Source organism: Oryza brachyantha, chromosome 2 (assembly GCF_000231095.2).
Source record: "Oryza brachyantha chromosome 2, ObraRS2, whole genome shotgun sequence".
NCBI lineage: Eukaryota > Viridiplantae > Streptophyta > Magnoliopsida > Poales > Poaceae > Oryza > Oryza brachyantha.
The window spans coordinates 22,118,299-22,135,755 of record NC_023164.2 but is presented as its reverse complement, the minus strand read 5'-3'; the positions used below and the strand labels follow the sequence as shown (position 1 = coordinate 22,135,755).

Here is a 17,457-nt window from a genome sequence, read left to right as displayed (position 1 = left end):
TTTTTCATCAACAAAATATCACATCTAATGTACCAAAGTTGTTCCCAAATGGAAACATGTCATGCTTTAGCTCAAGCTTTTGGTGCAAAGTTTTGATCGACAGCGCATGTTGCGTACTTTTACATTTCCGTTGCTAATTTCTAATTTCTCGGCACAGTAGTTTTCATGTTCCCAGACTTAAATATCGTGTGCAATAGCACACGATGAAGACCAATTTTCTTGACGCAGTAGCTTTCATGTTTCCATATGCAAAATTTCTCAGCGCTTCTTTTTCTTCATATTTTCATGTTCCCATATGCAAAATTTAACTTTTAGCAAGACGTATGCATATATAACATTTAGATTATTGTGGTAGATATATGAATCCGGCTTCATCGAAGTTGCAACTTGCCACATAATCTCAAATTCTCCATACCCCATACTTGTGGTAATAGTAATTATGCTCTCTGCCGTCAAGGCTGCTCTTTTGCTTAACCGATTACCTCACTGATAGCATTAGTCACCACCTAAAATGGCATGGACAATATTTTAGCACGGCGACAAGATATCACAAGTCTCCCCCATCAAGCCAGGATAAATGCTGCACAAGTATACGAGGAGTTAGCTTCAGGGCTTCAAACGTCACACGGTACCAAAAAATAGCTTCCATTGAATGAGATCAGATTTCGATTACATACAGGGCAATCAATGAAAACGCTATGGCCGACGACTGCTCGACTTGATCAGCAAAACTGCAGCATGCTAAAATGGTATTTCCCAGCTGCACAAGAGCTCTATTCGCTAACAGGAAACGACACCACAAGGTTAACTCACCTAATTCTATAGTATGTACACGGTGACATGGGATACCTATACACGGATGGGGCTACCAGGTCTAAATGTTAGTTGCCACCACTATCTACAAGCATTGACTAGAAAACATCCAGAGTCATGCACGGCGATCAAATGAATCTAATGTATCAACACCGTGCCTGTTGACAGAGAAAGATTGTCTTTCCTGTCACACTAGGAAGCAATCAAGCTTATGCGCGTTGCATTGTAGCATCTGATGAAGCCCAGCATATTCAGGTTCAAGAGCAGAGCTGCTGCTTCATAACTCCCAGGTACTGGCATATTGCTGCAGCAAACACCTGAAATGGTTACAGGTCAGTTAGCTCAATCCCTTTATATGCATCTGAATTAGGCCTACGCAAGTTTTTGGAAAAACAAATTACAGTCTGGAGCCACACTAACACATTAAAGTAGCACTACCAATCTACAATATTTCTTGTAAAAGCGGAGTAGGAAGCATGGAACTACTAAAATGTTTGCAAGGATCAACTACTTACCATTATCTGATCCTCTTGAACCCACAGCTGGAATCTGCATCACTTGAACCCCAATAAGGAGCCTGGGCCAGCAGCAGCAAGGCACAGCTACCAGCAGCGAACACATCTAATCTGATCTTGCATTAAACAGCTTCTAGCTTAATTGGTGCTTTTGTAAAAACTGACAAAACAAAAGGTGCTTCCTCTCCAGGATGGATGGTTGTGGGCACAATTGTGTATCCTTTTGGATAAGGCTCCAACACTAATTCGCATGATATCTCCCTTGAATTAACATAATCTGTTCCGCCCACTGATTCATGCATGTAGATATTGTAAGCGGCACGGCATCCCCGCGTCTTGAGTATCCTCATCCCAATGTAAAACATAGAAGAGTCATGACTAGATTGATAGTTCCTGAAACCATTTGTCTTCCTGGAAAAACCAACACCCTGGCAAAGCATGGGATTTGTTCATATCAACATCATAGTACTTTATCCAAGACTTGCATTAACATTCAGGATGGAACATACCTGTGTAAGGGTAATAAATACATGGACAGGATACAGTGCATCCCGTCCTGTTACTCTAAGCCGGTACTGAGGATTTTGATGCCATGAGTCATAATCTTGGCAGCCACCTGCACTATAACCACGCCATTGTCCATGGACAGAGTAACGCATCTCAGGTGGATAAACACGACAGACATATATTGACCGAAAGTGGATCTGAAAATCTTGCCAAGACATCCAGAATACCCCATTCTTTGACTGCAAAAACAGAAGTTAAGTAGCGTCAAAACTGCACAAGGATAATAAATTTTGTTTTTGTACGTATAATGACTTAAGTTACAACCAAAAAACTGCAGGGGTGACAATCAACTCAACTGTATTTTTTTCCATTCTATTTTAAATTACACTGTAGCAAGCTCACTGAAGAGAGGAGAAAGTAACAGGCTAACAGCAGTGTAAGATATTTGGTGGGTTCCAATTCATTTATTAATCTGACACAATTATTCTTTCTGATCACAACCAGCGGAATACTAGCTGCTCAAGTACACAGTCACAGAGAAGAGCATGTACCTGTGGAACATGCTTGAGCTTATGCTTCATTCGTTCAGTCCACTCTTGTGAGGAGTCTGACCACGGACCATTCCATTCAACTTCATTTGCCCATGGATTTCTGATTTGCACGAGCTTATGACCATCAACTTCTCTTACCTGAACATACAATACAAATTTGTCTAGCATAAAAGGAATGGGAGCTAAGTTATTGCCGAAATATACACACAAGTGAGAGCAAACCTGCAAAATTGAGTAAGCATGTCCTTGAACAATGCCACTTGACGAAATATGAGCATCCGAACCAGACGGACTTCCAGCACCAAGAAGAAAGCCCTCTTGTTTAAAATGCAGCAGTTGAGACCACAATCTTCCACTAGCAAGATCAATTTGCGCTTGGGGGCTCCGCATGTCAATCTCTTCACCAGCCCCTCCTGTGAGATCCACTAGAGCATCTTGCACAAGCCCACCCTCCAATGCCTCATAAGAGCCATGAAGCTTTGCGTAAGCTTTTTCAAGAATGGATACCCACAGCTCATTTTGTTTTCTACTAGTAGCAAATGCCGGTTTCCCCGGAGACTCACAGGGGATCCAATCATCAACCACCACTGCGACCCATTCACCCTAGTAGAATACAAAGCATCAAAATATAAGCTCAGAAAGAGTCAAACTGGTGCAAGATAATACATAGGCTCCGTTGTTCACAATACACAGTCAAGTTTTTTCTGTGTTGGTAGGAAATAATGCACAAGGTCTGATGAATATGCACTATTTACACTATTTTTTTCACTTTTATCAACTTAATTTTGAATTTTGTCCTAAAATTTACAGGCATGTACTGCGTCTGTAGCTGTGTATTAGTGATTGGGTTCTCTCATGGTTTTGGATGTAGAATATGCAGTGCATAATGCTACACGTATAATGGCATATGTTGCATGGAATTTTCCCTAAATGTGGAGCAAGATAATGGTATATATTAATAATTTAATATTATGCTACAAACTAGGGTCTTGCGATGATAATATTTCAGAAAACGTTGACATTCTCATATGCATATTATGGAATGTGAATAGCAAATCCTAAGTTATGAAGCCCACATTTTCTCATTGGAGCATATAGGTTGTACACAAACGCATAAATATATATTAGACAGCTCTACTCTAACAACTATTTGTCTGTCAAAAGTTATTATTATATATTTATGTAGTATCAACTTATCCAAATTAATTCTTTCGAACAAGCTGAATTTATCCAAACTAAAATCTGTAAGTCTAGGTTGCACTAGGACTCTGACAGCAATATCAGGTAGCACATACATCCACCATAGCTCTAGTAACTTGTGGTTGTACTGATTCTGATTAGAACTTATTTCGCACGATGCAGAAGAATATTGAACACTAAGAAAATGGCAAGAAGGGCAGATGGACAGATGGTTGAGATCATTGGATACCTGGATACAGAATCTGACAGTGTAAATCCCCTCTTCATTATATTCAGGAGTGATTATAACTTCAGATATCCGGGACATCTCTGTCAAAACTGCAACCGCGCTCAAGAACCAACAGTCACCCAACCGACCCTGAACAGAACAATTGGACAAATTGAATATTATTTCATGTATAGGAAGGTGAAAATGTATAAGGGGAGACCCCAGATCAGCACAAAGCAAAATCCATGTACCTGACACACATCCGACGAATTCACAGAACCAGAAAACAAGCATGGTTGTGAACTGATAGATATCTCTTTTGCAATGTCAGAAGGCCTCATCCACTCAGAGACAACCTAAACTCACAAGCACAGGTGACAGATCAATGTCAAAGACAAAACCAATTCTAAGTACACAAGTCAGAAACTCAGCAATTCTTACTTTATGCACAAGTGCTAGACAAATGCATGCAATAGTACCTGTAATTTTAGAGATGGGTTTATTGGATCTACAAATAAAGATCGATCATCTGGAGGGAACTCTTGATCAGTAAAATTTCTCTCTCCCTTTGCAATAAGAGCCTCTCTGACAGCCCTTTCGACAGAAAGCATGCGCTGGTTGACTTCCTCTCGTGTCTCAAATCTTGGTTTCCTTGGTCTTCTTGCAAAGGAGTCAATGTCAATAGCTACAGAATCACGCACAGGACGTTTCCTACCACTGGAGTACTGCCCATCCCATTCAACATCCTCTTGATCATATAGCTCAAAATTTGCTTCTTCACTTTCCCAGTCATCCACCTGTTGAGAAAACATTAAATATATGAAAATCACATGAGTAACTTCATATTCCATTAAGTAATCATTTAGGAGTTTGATGTTCCCTTCTAACTGATCAAATAAAAGCAAGATAAACAATAGGACTCGATTGGTTGAAACAAGAACTTGCCCTTGCAGAATAACTTCCATGCCAAGCATCCTCAGCAGCAAGATCAAAAAGGCCATATTCAGCAGAACAGATGGATGTATGTAACATAGCAACCTCATCTTCAGTCAGACATCTTCCCCATAGAAAAGCATCCATGATCTGCATCTTTGAGTCTGATCCCTCACTGTCTGACCTGCCGAAGGCATCTAAGTCTGTGGGTGGCCTAGCACCAACCCAAATATCTGTCCCGGGTTCCCAGATGCCATTATTTCTAGGCAATGGTAACCCATTCTGATATCCATCATAGACCCCATCTACGAAAGAAGTTGCTTCACCTAGATCAGCATCTATAGTCACAGTGACAAGATGCCACCTGAAAAATTAACATCGGTAGCCGTTAAGCATTACAAGAAAAGTGGATAAAATGCTCCACCCAAAAAGACATGAAATAAGTCCATGTAAGACTACTATTTAAAGGAAAAGCTGGGCGTAAAAGGCTAGCTGTCTTGATTATTTGTTTCTCATGCAAAAAAACAGCAGTTGTCACAAGCTGGTACCTGCCATCCGCAATACTTGATGCACCAATATTCCACTCCTTAGCAACAGTTGTCATCCTTTCACCCTTGGTCACCAATCGAAGACCAACCTGTCCAGCTTCCATTCCCTGTTCTGACCCTGCCACCAAGATTTCCCAGCACATCTTTTTCTGGAATTCTGTTCCAAAAAGACAGACTGGACCTGACACCGGCTGCACCATTACTGCAATGGAGAAGCTAACTTTTTTACTTTCACAAAGACACAAGTCAATCTCTCCACAATGGCGTCCTGTACTCCTTGGTTCATCATCAAGTATGCATACAGTGTCTGGAATGCCAGTCTGTTACACAGTTCATAACAAGTAAGAGATCTAAAGAGCATCAGTAAAGCTGTAAAAGGAGTAACTACAAGAACTGCATGCATAACATATGGTACTAAACAGAAGAATCGATTCCAGGCTATTCTTGTGTGACTAACTATCATGCAAAATTGGAAGTTATGTCAGATAACCAGCTCCAAAGTGGACAGCAAAATCAGATAATAAGGATGAATATGCAGTTCATGCACTCAAAGGGTGCATTTCTGAGCTATATCATCATTTAAGGTGTGCCTTAGGAATCGATAAAATCTAATGTTTATAGGAAGAGTAACTGAACCTGCTCCGCTCGCCGAGCCAATTGAGCCTTTCTTATGTGACGAGCTATTGATGAGACCCTGTCCCTTGCAAAAGAATCTTCAAGGGCAGAATCACCACCAACAGCTCTGACAGCTGCTGCCATGGCTGCAGCATCCCTGCTCCCAGCGTTAGGAATAGAAGATAGCAGGGATATTTCAAGCTCCTTCCATTTCCGTTCCTCTCTCTCCAACAATGCCTTCCTTCTTTCCCTTCCCTTTCCTTCTTCCTCACGCCTTTGCATCAAGGCCTCCTCTTCCATTTCTCTTTCCCTTATGTAGCTGAAGATATGAATAAGATAATTTAGATGATGCGCTAAATAGCAACATTACATACAACAAGTATGCATAAAGTATTAAGAATAACCTTTCTTGAATAAGTTCAAAATGTCTTCGATCTTCAGGCATCCATTTCTTGATTTCTTTGGCACTTAAATCAGAAAGGCCTATGCTGTCCAGAAAAAGTCTAAGACGAACCTCATCCTGAAACAACATACATTGTTACAAATTTTATGAACAAAAGATATTAGGTGGGAGAAGTTCCAAATATCTACCTGTATTTGCTCAGCTTTGGCAGTCAAGCCAAGCAGAAGAAGTAAATAACCACCAAACTTGTCCCACATGTATACCCATTCAGTATCAATTGCTTCTTCCAATGCCAAAATACGTGCATGTGCACACATATTCCTTCGATAATCTACATCTACAGGGGATCCAATCATTAAACAATTCTTCACTCCACAAAAGAATGATCCTGCCGTAATTTCTTCATTTCTTAAACGATCTCTCAGCTTCATGACATCAGCCCTAGGAAGCACAAAATTCCCAGCCCTATCCAATGTAATAGCAGGATCTCCAACCAAAAGAGCAGCAGAACTTGCGGATCTCTGAGGCGCCGAGTAGGTCCCAGATATAGCATTTCTCGTCTGAGTTGCACACAGAGCATACTATTAACAATACGGAAATAATGAAAATCATATTGTTATAGTAATCTCATTGTTAAGTACAGGTCCTGGGTATTGGAGGAGATAACACTAGAAGAATTTTTGTACTTGTCAAGGCCGACAAGGAGCAGGAATAAACAGGATTGAACATACTAGATTAAGAAAATATAGTTCTGATAGATCTCAGCACTAGATGCAAATAAACAAGTGATAGGTTGACGGGGGCAGGGATTAAAAGAAAAATATGCATACAAGAACAACATTTATTAATGTTACAATAGGGGCCATCTCAATAATATAAATATACAACAAACTTACTTTGTTAGCAGAACGTGACATTGCTTGTACAACTGTATCCTTACTGAGAAAGTGAACAGCATCCTCCATCATCTGATAAATTTTTCACAATTAATTTAGGAAGATCAAAGAGGAGGGAAGAAAGGATGTATATTAATTGCCGCTCTAGAGACTGGCACTTCAGGATTTGCCACCCACTGTGCCACTGATGTGACAGGCTACATATCAATAAGCGAAGTTGCACCAGGCAAGTTCTGAAGTGCATATTTTTGGGTGACAAATCTGTGGTTTAGTCTAAAAGAGGTTACTTTAATAATCTGCTGATTTTGACTGAATGGAAATACTAACCTTAAGAGTCAGGCATGGTCGAGAAACAGCGAAACTGAAGGCAATTACAAGAGTGATAGCAGAAATAGCAGCCCCAACAAATGGTGGACTCAATATTAGACTAGCGATAACACCCCAAACTTCAGTAGCCAACGCAATCCCATACAAGATAAGGAAGGCATAACTGTAAAGAGGGGTGATGTTAGGGAGTGTGATCAGATGATAATAGAACTTATAGAAATAACATCGAAGAACCAATCCTGTTCAAAGGAAAGATATATAAGCATGTAGATCAGAAAGGAAATATTCTGATATCCGTACCTAACATTTTTAGCAGAATCTGCATGGGCATCATAAACATATACAGGTAATACCCTTGGCGAATACACAACAATTGGTGGTGATAGAAGGACCTGAGAAGAGTACAATGATTCAATATACAAGTAAAACTTTTCAGATAAATCACAAATAGCAAAACTAGCAGGAGATATCCAACAATTTTAACATGTAGAGAACTTAAGTTAAAAAATTTGAAACTTACAGTCAATGCCCTTCCTGTGAGAAGAAATAGAAAAGAGAAATAACCTATAGAAGCCCCAACAAAAGGTTTCTCTGCAAAAATCATAGGCTGGTTTAGGTTATGTGCATAATATGGGTACCTATTAACGTAACTCAGAGCAAGAAAATTAGTGACAACAGGTTGAAAGTCATGTAAGAAGATGTAGTCACCCTGAAATAAGCCCATCAGAAAAGCAGCCAAGGCAAGGAGAAATGCAAGGGAGCAAACAAGTAACATTTGTGTCCTTGTTAAATAGAAGTTGTTAGATGTCCAGTAGTGAATGACACCAATAGCAAATACAAGGAACAAGATGACAAGGAGGCATGCAACTCCAACCTGCATAATGATGACAAACCAATTATACTGCCTCTTGTCACAGATGAAATGAATACTATGATAAAAATATTTTGAAAACCACAGTCCACATAAGCTTTACTTACAGTCCAAGGTCTAATGGTAACAATAACTGCTGATATTGCACCAAGCAATAGCAGCACTCCCATGCCAACAAATAGGTAAACTCCACGGGAAATCTTCCAATCATCATCCTTCCTGAAATTATTTGCAATTTCATCTTAGAGGAATGAAGTATGCATGGACATACAAATACTAATATGATTTTAGATTTTTCATACCATTTATACATCCCAGTGAAAAGCGAGAACACAGCAGGAATGCAAAGTAATGGAAGTAAAGCAGCCAGGAAATCAGCCTTCAGAGGAACCCCATCCTGCCGTGAATTTACCACTCCCCAGTAGGACAAACCACAAAAGGATACAAGGACGGCTGCAGAAAGTCACCAGTAAGTGCCAGTTATCCAAAAGTGTGATGTGCTCTATTCAATAAATAATGAGAATGGAAAAAGAAGGGTAGAGCATACTTGTAAAAAGGCCAACACATATAGCTGATGAAGGTGAAAATCGATAAGTAGCAAACCACGCAACAATAGGTATCACCCCAGTGGCAAGTACAGCAATTGTTGATGATAATGCCCATCCAAGATACATTGATGTTGCATAGGGAGAGTAAAAACTCTTTTTATCAGCATCCCATCCCTTGTAGCCCAATGCATCTAGAGGTTTTGCTGATACTATTGCACCAAGGCCAATCACTGATGCGGTGAAAACAGTTATGCTGATGGCAAACAGAGCGCGCTGAGAAGAGAGCAACGATTAGTAACAGTGCTGGAAGGTCTGAATGTATTCCAAACTATCTAGAAATACATTTGAGAAATCAAGAGGTATGTGCTCTAAAACAGAGCCAGACTTCTTTCTAGTAGGATATCCTACAAAACAAGGTTTTATCTGATACTGACAGAAATCACCACAATATAGTCAAATTGATTCAGTAACATATTCAGGCATTCATCCAGCAGTTAACAGCATCATTGGCATAAGGCATATAGCAAGATAGTGGTTACAGACTTACAGTACTTCCATTACAACTCGCAAATAACTTATATAGACAACCGTTGATTGGATATCTAAATATATAAATAAAGGGTTCCTGCTGCTAAATTTACAAAATTACGAACCTCTTTCTTTCCTGGAGCTTGGCGGATATTTTCACGACTATCGAGCTCCCCTCCCGGAATCCAGAAACGGTAGCCATTACGCATCCATATGGGAATAGCAAATGAGAGGCAAGCCACCATAAGTGGGACCGTGAGAGACAAACCCAAAATAACCGATGACTTGCTGCAGAATGGCAGACATAAAACTCAGACAAAAGTGTCAACATTTCCCCCAATGAAACAGATTAATGGTTCTAAAAATCTAGTGGCTGCAGAGTCATACATTTATGTGTAAAGAAGGCATATGCAAGATGGTGTGAATATGTCAATTGTCAAAAGAGGAACAATAGAATCAAGCAGCATATTTTCGTAACCTAAGACACATTACTAGATAAAATGAGTAATTAACCTAAAACTAAATCTTGCATACACATCCAAAATATCACAAACAGTTTTGCAGAACTAATGGGCCCTTTGTCACGACAGAAGATTGGGGAGAAGCTACTAGCATCTAGCAAACTGCACTAGGGAATTACTGTCAAAGAAGGTATTGTGCGAAGAAGCTTATAGTGTTTACCAGCCCAGATTTTGGGAATCAGGATTAAGGATCAGGCAGAGTGAGGCACACCAGCACCGACATAGCTCCAGGAGTGCCTGCCGACGAGGTGGACAGGAGATTTAAGGTGGCACAGTGGTGGTCGTGAGCTTGAGGAACTGGTGGCAACCTGAAGCTTCAAGCAGCAGATGCAGCCAGGAACTCAAGGCAGGAGCTATCAGTGGGATCTTAGAGGTGGCGGCGATGGGCAGCAACCAGGAGCTCTAGACGGTGGTGTTGACCAAGACCTGAAGGTGGCAATGGCAACCAATATCTGGAGGTGGCAGCGATGGGGAACTCAAGGGCTCAAGGCTGTGGTGGTGACTAGGATGTGGAGGTGACGGCAACAGGGAGCACAAGGTATATGCGGTGGTGACCAGGACCTTGAGTAGGCTAACAGAACAGAAGGGGATCACGTGATGATCTGCAGGCTGAGCATTGGCAGGGTTAGATATCAGTCCCCTGTATATGCTGGCAAAAGGTGGGTAAATAACTCGAGCAAATCCCACAGAAGCCATGGAGGAGAAAGGAAATGAGAGTTTTCCCCAGTCTTCATGAATGGGCTTTCCTTTTGCGAACAACTCCTGCAAGGAGCTAGCCCATTGCGAAGTTTGCTACCTTTTTTCCCTCAACAGATGGTTAAAAGTTGTCCTAAAGGGGATCTAAGACAAGACTAACATACAGCAGGGCAAAGCACGCCTAAGTATAATTTCATGTACATCACTTCTCACGCTACCCAGAAAGAACTGTGCACAAAGAGCATAACGGGGCAATCTTACTGTGATCAGATAACAAGTGATGAGACTATCTTCATGAAAATGTAGGTTCTTTTGGTGTGACCAACAGAATGACTCGGTGACATTTATGTTTCTTTTGTTATGACCAAAAGAATGACTTGATGGCACTTATCAAATAATTACACACCATCAATTCCACAAATATAAAAATATCTCAGGGACAAGGCTTTGCTGTGTACATGAGAAAAACAGAGACAAAGTATTGTGGTAAAAGATTATACAATAAAATATACTTGTGTAGAATATGCAAAACGTGCTATCATGCTGCACGTATCACTTGATAACCATGTGAAACTTCTACTCAAACAAGCAATGCACTGAAGCAAGGATGAAAACAAAAAAAAAAAAAGTACCCCAGGATTTATACAAGGTAAATGCAGTAATAACTAAGTTTCAAATATTAAATCGAGCATGTGTACCTCAAGAAAGATAGAAGTAAACCAACACAAGTACTCAGCAACCATGCAATGAAGCCATACTGAAGACGGGAAAGAAAGGCAAAGTCAGTATAGCTGAAAACCCAGTGATATTTGAAATAAAATCAATTATGTAATCAATGTAACAAAAAGCACACACTGTACTCAGATTTAATGTTTTATAGATGAGTTAAGATAGACTGAACATATATAAATGTCTAGTGAAGAAGCAAAAGCACTTGTCCTGTCATGATAAAATAAGTGCTTGGTATTAAATTATAAATATATCACAAATGCTGCAAGGCATGATGGTTGAAAATGTTTATTTTTCTTTTGTTCTAGATCACCTTCCGAGGTTTCGATGTCATCATCATCTCTTCTGAACGCAGGGACCAAATGAATGCCATAATGGAGCAAACAACTGGTGATAGAAGCAGTATCGAGAAACCAAACTCAAACTGCCAAATTTGAAAATGTCACTCTTAATTAACAACACCATAAATATTTCAAAGTTATCATACTGCTTTTGCAACAAACTTACCTGTTCATGAGTTGCATTTATCACCTTGATGGGCTTCGGTCGATGGACAGCCACGGAAACTGTTTCTATGATGAATATTAGGGTAAAAACAACAAACGCACGTATTGGTGAACCTGCTACTTGATGAAACATCAGCCTTGAAAGATTTAACCAATTTTCTAACCCAATTCTCCTCAGTTCCTCTGATAGAGAGATCTGGTTTGCAATGGTAGTATCTAACCTATCTGAATCAGTACCAGTGACATCTACATCATCTTGATGCTCCCTGTCTGCATCTAAGCTGCTTCTCTGCAGCAAAGCTAAAATTCGTGGGTCCATAACCTTGTCTTTCATCATATATGAAAAATTTGGATCAAGGCCTTTATCCTGAAGAAGATTAGCCAATTCTACATCTCCTAGTCCACCATTCCTTTTTAGCATGGATGTTATTCTTGGATCATTCAGTCTGTCCTGAAAAATTGCAGCTAAATTCAAATCCAATAGCTGCTGATTACCCGAGGCAGTAGCGGATCCACTAGACTCGCAGCCTTGACTTTCCAAACCACTACTAGAGCAAACTATGAGTGAAGAAGTTGGGTCCCCATGCCTGTCTGCTGAAACTACAGTAGTTTCAGGGTCTTGTACAGCTACAGCAGAAAGGCAAGAATTACTGCGATGGGCTAAACTTGCACGTCCGCTATCTATGTTCTTGTCAGAGCTCTGTCCTTCTTGACAACTATTGGATCGATCAAAAGGAACATTGTTCCAATTGACACCATCGCTTTGTGAGTTGCTTCTGTACATAGAATCAGTAGCATTGCCATGATGACCAGCTTCAACACTGCCACTACTACGCTTCACACTAGATCCACAGCCATCTGATGAGTTTGAAGAACTAGTTTGCCCCTTTCTTCGAAAACCTTCTCTCAGTTTTATCACTGTGCTTCTCAATGCATCTACTCTTGCAACTGAGGGGTTTGAAATAGAAAGCCAACAAGAGACAGCTGCGGCTAAAAGCACGGATGCTACAAAAGCATAACTGATGCAATGTCCAAGGTACCTAATGTAACACTTTAATTAGTAAATACAAAGTACTAGGTCTTAAATACGTTCAACTAATAAAAACATATGGATGAATACAGACCAGTAATGCACCCCAAAGCATATAAGGAAAACCCTTGATGTTCCAGCTACAAAGAGTGCTATCATCCGACTTTTAAGAAGCTCAAACCTAAATGAACACAGCCCCAGATTCCAGTCTGAAGAAAAGAAAATAAGATGTCAACATTACAGACACAGTATACGCAATTAGAGATATAAGGAAAAACCATTACCGAGAATCACTACTGCAACTGAAGTTAAAGCACCCAGCCAACGTGCTTCTTTTGATGTCAGACCATACAAGATGGAATAGACAACAAGTACTATCAGTGAGCAAAGGTAGAGAAGCCCTAGATGCAAGACCCTGCATTTTAAGGCATCAACATGTTAACAAAACTACAATAAAATATTGCTTACCCCAGTAACAACATAACAGAACAAATAAGTTACTTGGGAACCCAAATATATGTCATGTAGTATTTAAGAAAGGAAAAGGTTAGTAGAGTCACCTGCTGGATTTTGTCATGTATAACTCACTAGGATCTGGTGGATCAGGCGAGCATGAAACAGGGGCCACTTCAACACAATCGGAATATGCAAATTTGTACAGCCTCCGCACATATTCATCAACATCAAATCCACTTCCTGTACATGTAATGCATGAAAAAATGTGTTTACCAAATTTTTATTTATAGGTGATATGGAATTCCGCAAATAAAAGTAAGGGAAAGAATTTTACCATTGAACAGTATTTTACTTATAAAAAGCATATTTATGGCCAATGATATTGCAGACACCCCAAAGAAGAATCCAGATGGGGAATTAAGCTCAGAAGCACTAGCACCAGTCGTAACATAAACAGCACAAAACTCATAAGCGCACAGTAGACCAACTGCCAGGAGTAGAAGATATGCAACAGCCTCTGCACCAAACATCATTTGTTACCATCAGTAAGATAAAAATAAAGATCGATGAGATGATAGAGTGACCCAGTTGTGCAGAAATTGGATACCAAGTGAATCAAAGACTTAGAAATTGCAGTTTTATAGATTGAGAAAAGTTTCAATCAGTAGTAGCATTTCTAATCCGCCATGGAGCTTTTAAAGAGTTCCTCTGAGTACGCCCAAAATTTTCATTTATTGATTTTCCTGGTTACAATTGTCTAAAAACAAATTGAAATCCCAGAAGAAACAGATATGTCCTACATAATCATTGCCTATTAGAACATAAAATTTAATGAACCCATGATTCAGAAGTCATCAACAGCCACTTATCAGAATATTTGGTTTAATAAAACCATGATCCTAAGTACAAGCACATTAAACAGTCATAACAAATATCCTAGAAAAATATATGCTATATTATAAAAGTAAGACAAACAATAGAAAACTTACTGGAGCTTTGCCATTGTGTTCTCCACCACAACATTATAGAGTAGAATGACAGAAGCAAAGCAACACCGACCATTATAACAGCTAGCCCAATTATGTTCCTTTCCAGAAGAGCAATAAGGATGCCTCCCCATACTAACAGAACTGTTATTGGGGAAATGACGACAAGCCATGCAAAAAGAGTGAAAAAGCTACAAAGTGTGCTTAGTTGAGGTCCTTGCACATATGCTGGCCATTTCCTTGCATATATCCAACTGAATAACAAACAAAGAATGAAAATTTTAGTGCCTGAATGAGGTCATCCAGTTCTCAAAACATCAGGAACAAATGAACATAAACAAATATGCTTAGAAGAAACAACAAAAATAATCAACATTTTGCAGGGCACTACTTGTGGTTGCAGTTAGACAGAATTAAATGATCTTATTCTTTAATCTACATATGAATGGCATGCTTAAAATATATAAGGTGCGATGTTGGATTAGCAGCATAAAAGTGACAATAAATAGTTTAACCTGTGTGATAGTGGTACCAAAACTATCTACTTTGTGTATGCATTCTGCTGGCTAAATTTATGCAAACATAACAACCAGCCTATAAATTATGATGAATGGTGTAACCCCACAGGCAAAAAATAGAGGGGGGTGTCTTCTGCTATACATATGATGAATAATGCAACCTCACAAGCTACAGATACAAATTTTAGATGCCAACAGAAGCACGCCCATTTCCAACATACCTATATAACCTCCATGGCCTCCAATTCACAGCCCATAGAACCCAAAAGCTGAGAGGGCCAAGGACAGTGAAGAGGAAACCGCAGATGCTGCATACAAGAACAACCCCACGGTGTTCCTCCTCTTCCATCCTCCCCCTCTTCAATCAATTTCTGGAAGCTGATATCATGTATACAGGCTCAAACAAACCTGCTAAAAGGTAGAACGTATAAGATACGATGATCAAAAGGACCAAATATACATAAACAACACTCAAGCATGCAGGTGACAATCTTAATTCTATTATTTTGATACTAATCATTAAGTTAAGACAACTATGTAAAGTCCAACTCATATGGTAATATTTTCTCAACATATAGGACTGCAGTAGTCCATTACAATTTACATGTGACAGATCACTACATGTTTTATATACAAAAAATGCACTATTGCACCCACAAAGTCCCAATGTGGACATGGCTTTGGGGTTTTTGATGTCAAACCTAAAAGTACTGGGGAGAAACTTGAGTTTAATGCCATTTTAATGAAGCCCAACAGGTGGGTGCCACTAATATTAAAATTTGAATTACCTAAAAAGGGTTATTATGTGCTTCACTCAGGTGCTGTAGGCCTCTAAATATGGTACCAATAAAAACATCCATATATTTATTCTTTATGCGTACAACACTATAGATTAAACCCTGGAAATGGGTAACTGATAACCTTATTCCACCAAACACTAAGAATAGTATAATACACCATCACAAAACAAACAAATTGATTGGAAAACACAAGCAAAATACAAACAAGCTGAAGTTAAACCATTCGGACTGAGTGCTAAATCTTATCATCTCTTTTGCAAATATGTTCTGACAAAGCCATAAAGGTACTCTGGTTAAAATTTATTGAGGCACCTCAAGTTCAATAATTGAACCAAATATTTTCAGAGGCACAGAAGATTACCACAATCGGGTCTTTAGCATGAATCACTAAAAACCAAGGAATAGGGAGCATTAATATCACCTGCCACTACATTTACGCTCCGCGTTAACGGATATTAAATAGCTTGCATTTTGAGGATTCAACTATCTAGGAAACCATTTTGCCGCGTAAAACATGCCAAATCCAACCGTTGCAAGACTGTTTCATGCACGGCCTAATCCCAGACATGAAGCGCACAAGGTTGGGAGATTAAACCGTCCAGAATGCGAAATAATGGGTCAGGACATATCAGACCCTCGTTCCCCATTGAAAACCACCAAATCTCTATACACGGGATACCATAGATACACACTAAATTTCACCAAACCGGTGCATGCTCTCCCAAACGGCTACCGAATCTGTCACCACGCCAATACAGTCCTCCTACGCAAGCGGTCTAATATAGGATAGAGGACGGGCAGCCATAGCGACCTATGAGCCAAATCCCACTAAAACATCAACCATTTTCCACCCGCGCAGCACTCCAAACACGCCGGGAAGAACATCTCAGAAATCCGCACCTCCCGGCAGCCAGCGCAAGCGCCGCAGCAGCAGGCTCCGCGCGCGCAGGGAAGCGCCCCCAATTCCACCAACCCCCGCAATGCAGCGGTCCCGGAGCCCGCAATTCCCGCGAGGAGCGCCCCCAGCAGCACGCCAGCCCCGCCAGATCCGGGACGCCCCGCCGCGGACGCCCCCGAATTTCCGCGCGAAAACCCTAGCCCCGGGGCCGTAGTAGAAGCAGCAGCGGCAGGGGGGGGGGGGCAGCAGTTACCTCAGCTTAGGCGCCGCGGCCCCCGGCGGGCTGCGGCGGGAGCCTCGTCGCCGGCGACCGAAACCCTAGGGTACGGCCTCTCCTCCACTTTTTTCTCTCTCCTCTCCCTTCTCCCTCTCTCTCTCTCTCCCTCACGAGATGGCTTCGATTCGATTCTTCTCCGTGCGCTTGCTCGCGCGACTCGCGAGACCTGTGTCGTGAGCGAGCGGAGTCGCGTGCGGAGAGAGAGAGCAGCAGCAGCAGCGCAGGCAGCGGGGTGAGGGAGACAAAGAGTGACGTTTGTCAACTTGGGTGGGCTGCGTGCTGACTGGTGTTTGGTTGGTGCGTGCGTGTGTGCTTGTGCGCGATGAGCTCGTTTCGTTTGCTCCCCTCCTCTCGCCGTCTCTCGCTGCGCCTGCGTCGCGACCGACCCGAGAAGCGCGAGCGACGAGACCGATCACACCCTCGAGTGCGCGAGCCGTGCTGTGTTGCGCGTCCGCGTCCGTGGGAAGTCCACTCGACGGTCCACACAGCCGCGAGCTGGACGCGGAGCCAACCAGCCAGCCTAGCCGGCGAGCGGAAAAGCCAGCGCAGCGCGCCGTTTCCCGTGCGATAACATGCG

The 17,457-nt window shown here is 41.1% G+C and overlaps 1 protein-coding gene across 2 annotated transcripts; it reads right to left on the bottom strand.

Annotated features, from left to right (window-relative positions):
• Window positions 1–628: 628 nt before the first annotated feature.
• On the bottom strand, window positions 629–17,114 carry LOC102716011 (calpain-type cysteine protease ADL1). 2 transcript variants are annotated; one of them, XM_040521074.1, is made up of 32 exons: window positions 16,857–17,114; window positions 15,127–15,316; window positions 14,391–14,641; window positions 13,736–13,918; window positions 13,506–13,641; window positions 13,230–13,360; window positions 13,040–13,154; window positions 11,917–12,955; window positions 11,723–11,833; window positions 11,379–11,437; window positions 9,589–9,751; window positions 8,935–9,208; window positions 8,690–8,840; window positions 8,495–8,606; window positions 8,225–8,390; window positions 8,037–8,107; window positions 7,817–7,908; window positions 7,517–7,679; window positions 7,190–7,261; window positions 6,482–6,853; window positions 6,295–6,410; window positions 5,912–6,209; window positions 5,276–5,595; window positions 4,740–5,091; window positions 4,274–4,591; window positions 4,046–4,150; window positions 3,816–3,944; window positions 2,609–2,989; window positions 2,387–2,524; window positions 1,838–2,074; window positions 1,329–1,756; window positions 629–1,130 (listed from the first exon to the last, which is right to left on the bottom strand). In XM_040521074.1, exons 2-31 carry the CDS (start codon window positions 15,252–15,254, stop codon window positions 1,451–1,453), a joined length of 6,489 nt encoding a protein of 2,162 aa, XP_040377008.1. In that variant the 5' UTR covers window positions 15,255–15,316; window positions 16,857–17,114; the 3' UTR covers window positions 629–1,130; window positions 1,329–1,450. The 2 variants fall into 2 exon arrangements, with proteins under 2 accessions (XP_040377008.1, XP_040377007.1); XM_040521073.1 differs by having other exon boundaries at window positions 15,127–15,313.
• Window positions 17,115–17,457: the final 343 nt, after the last annotated feature.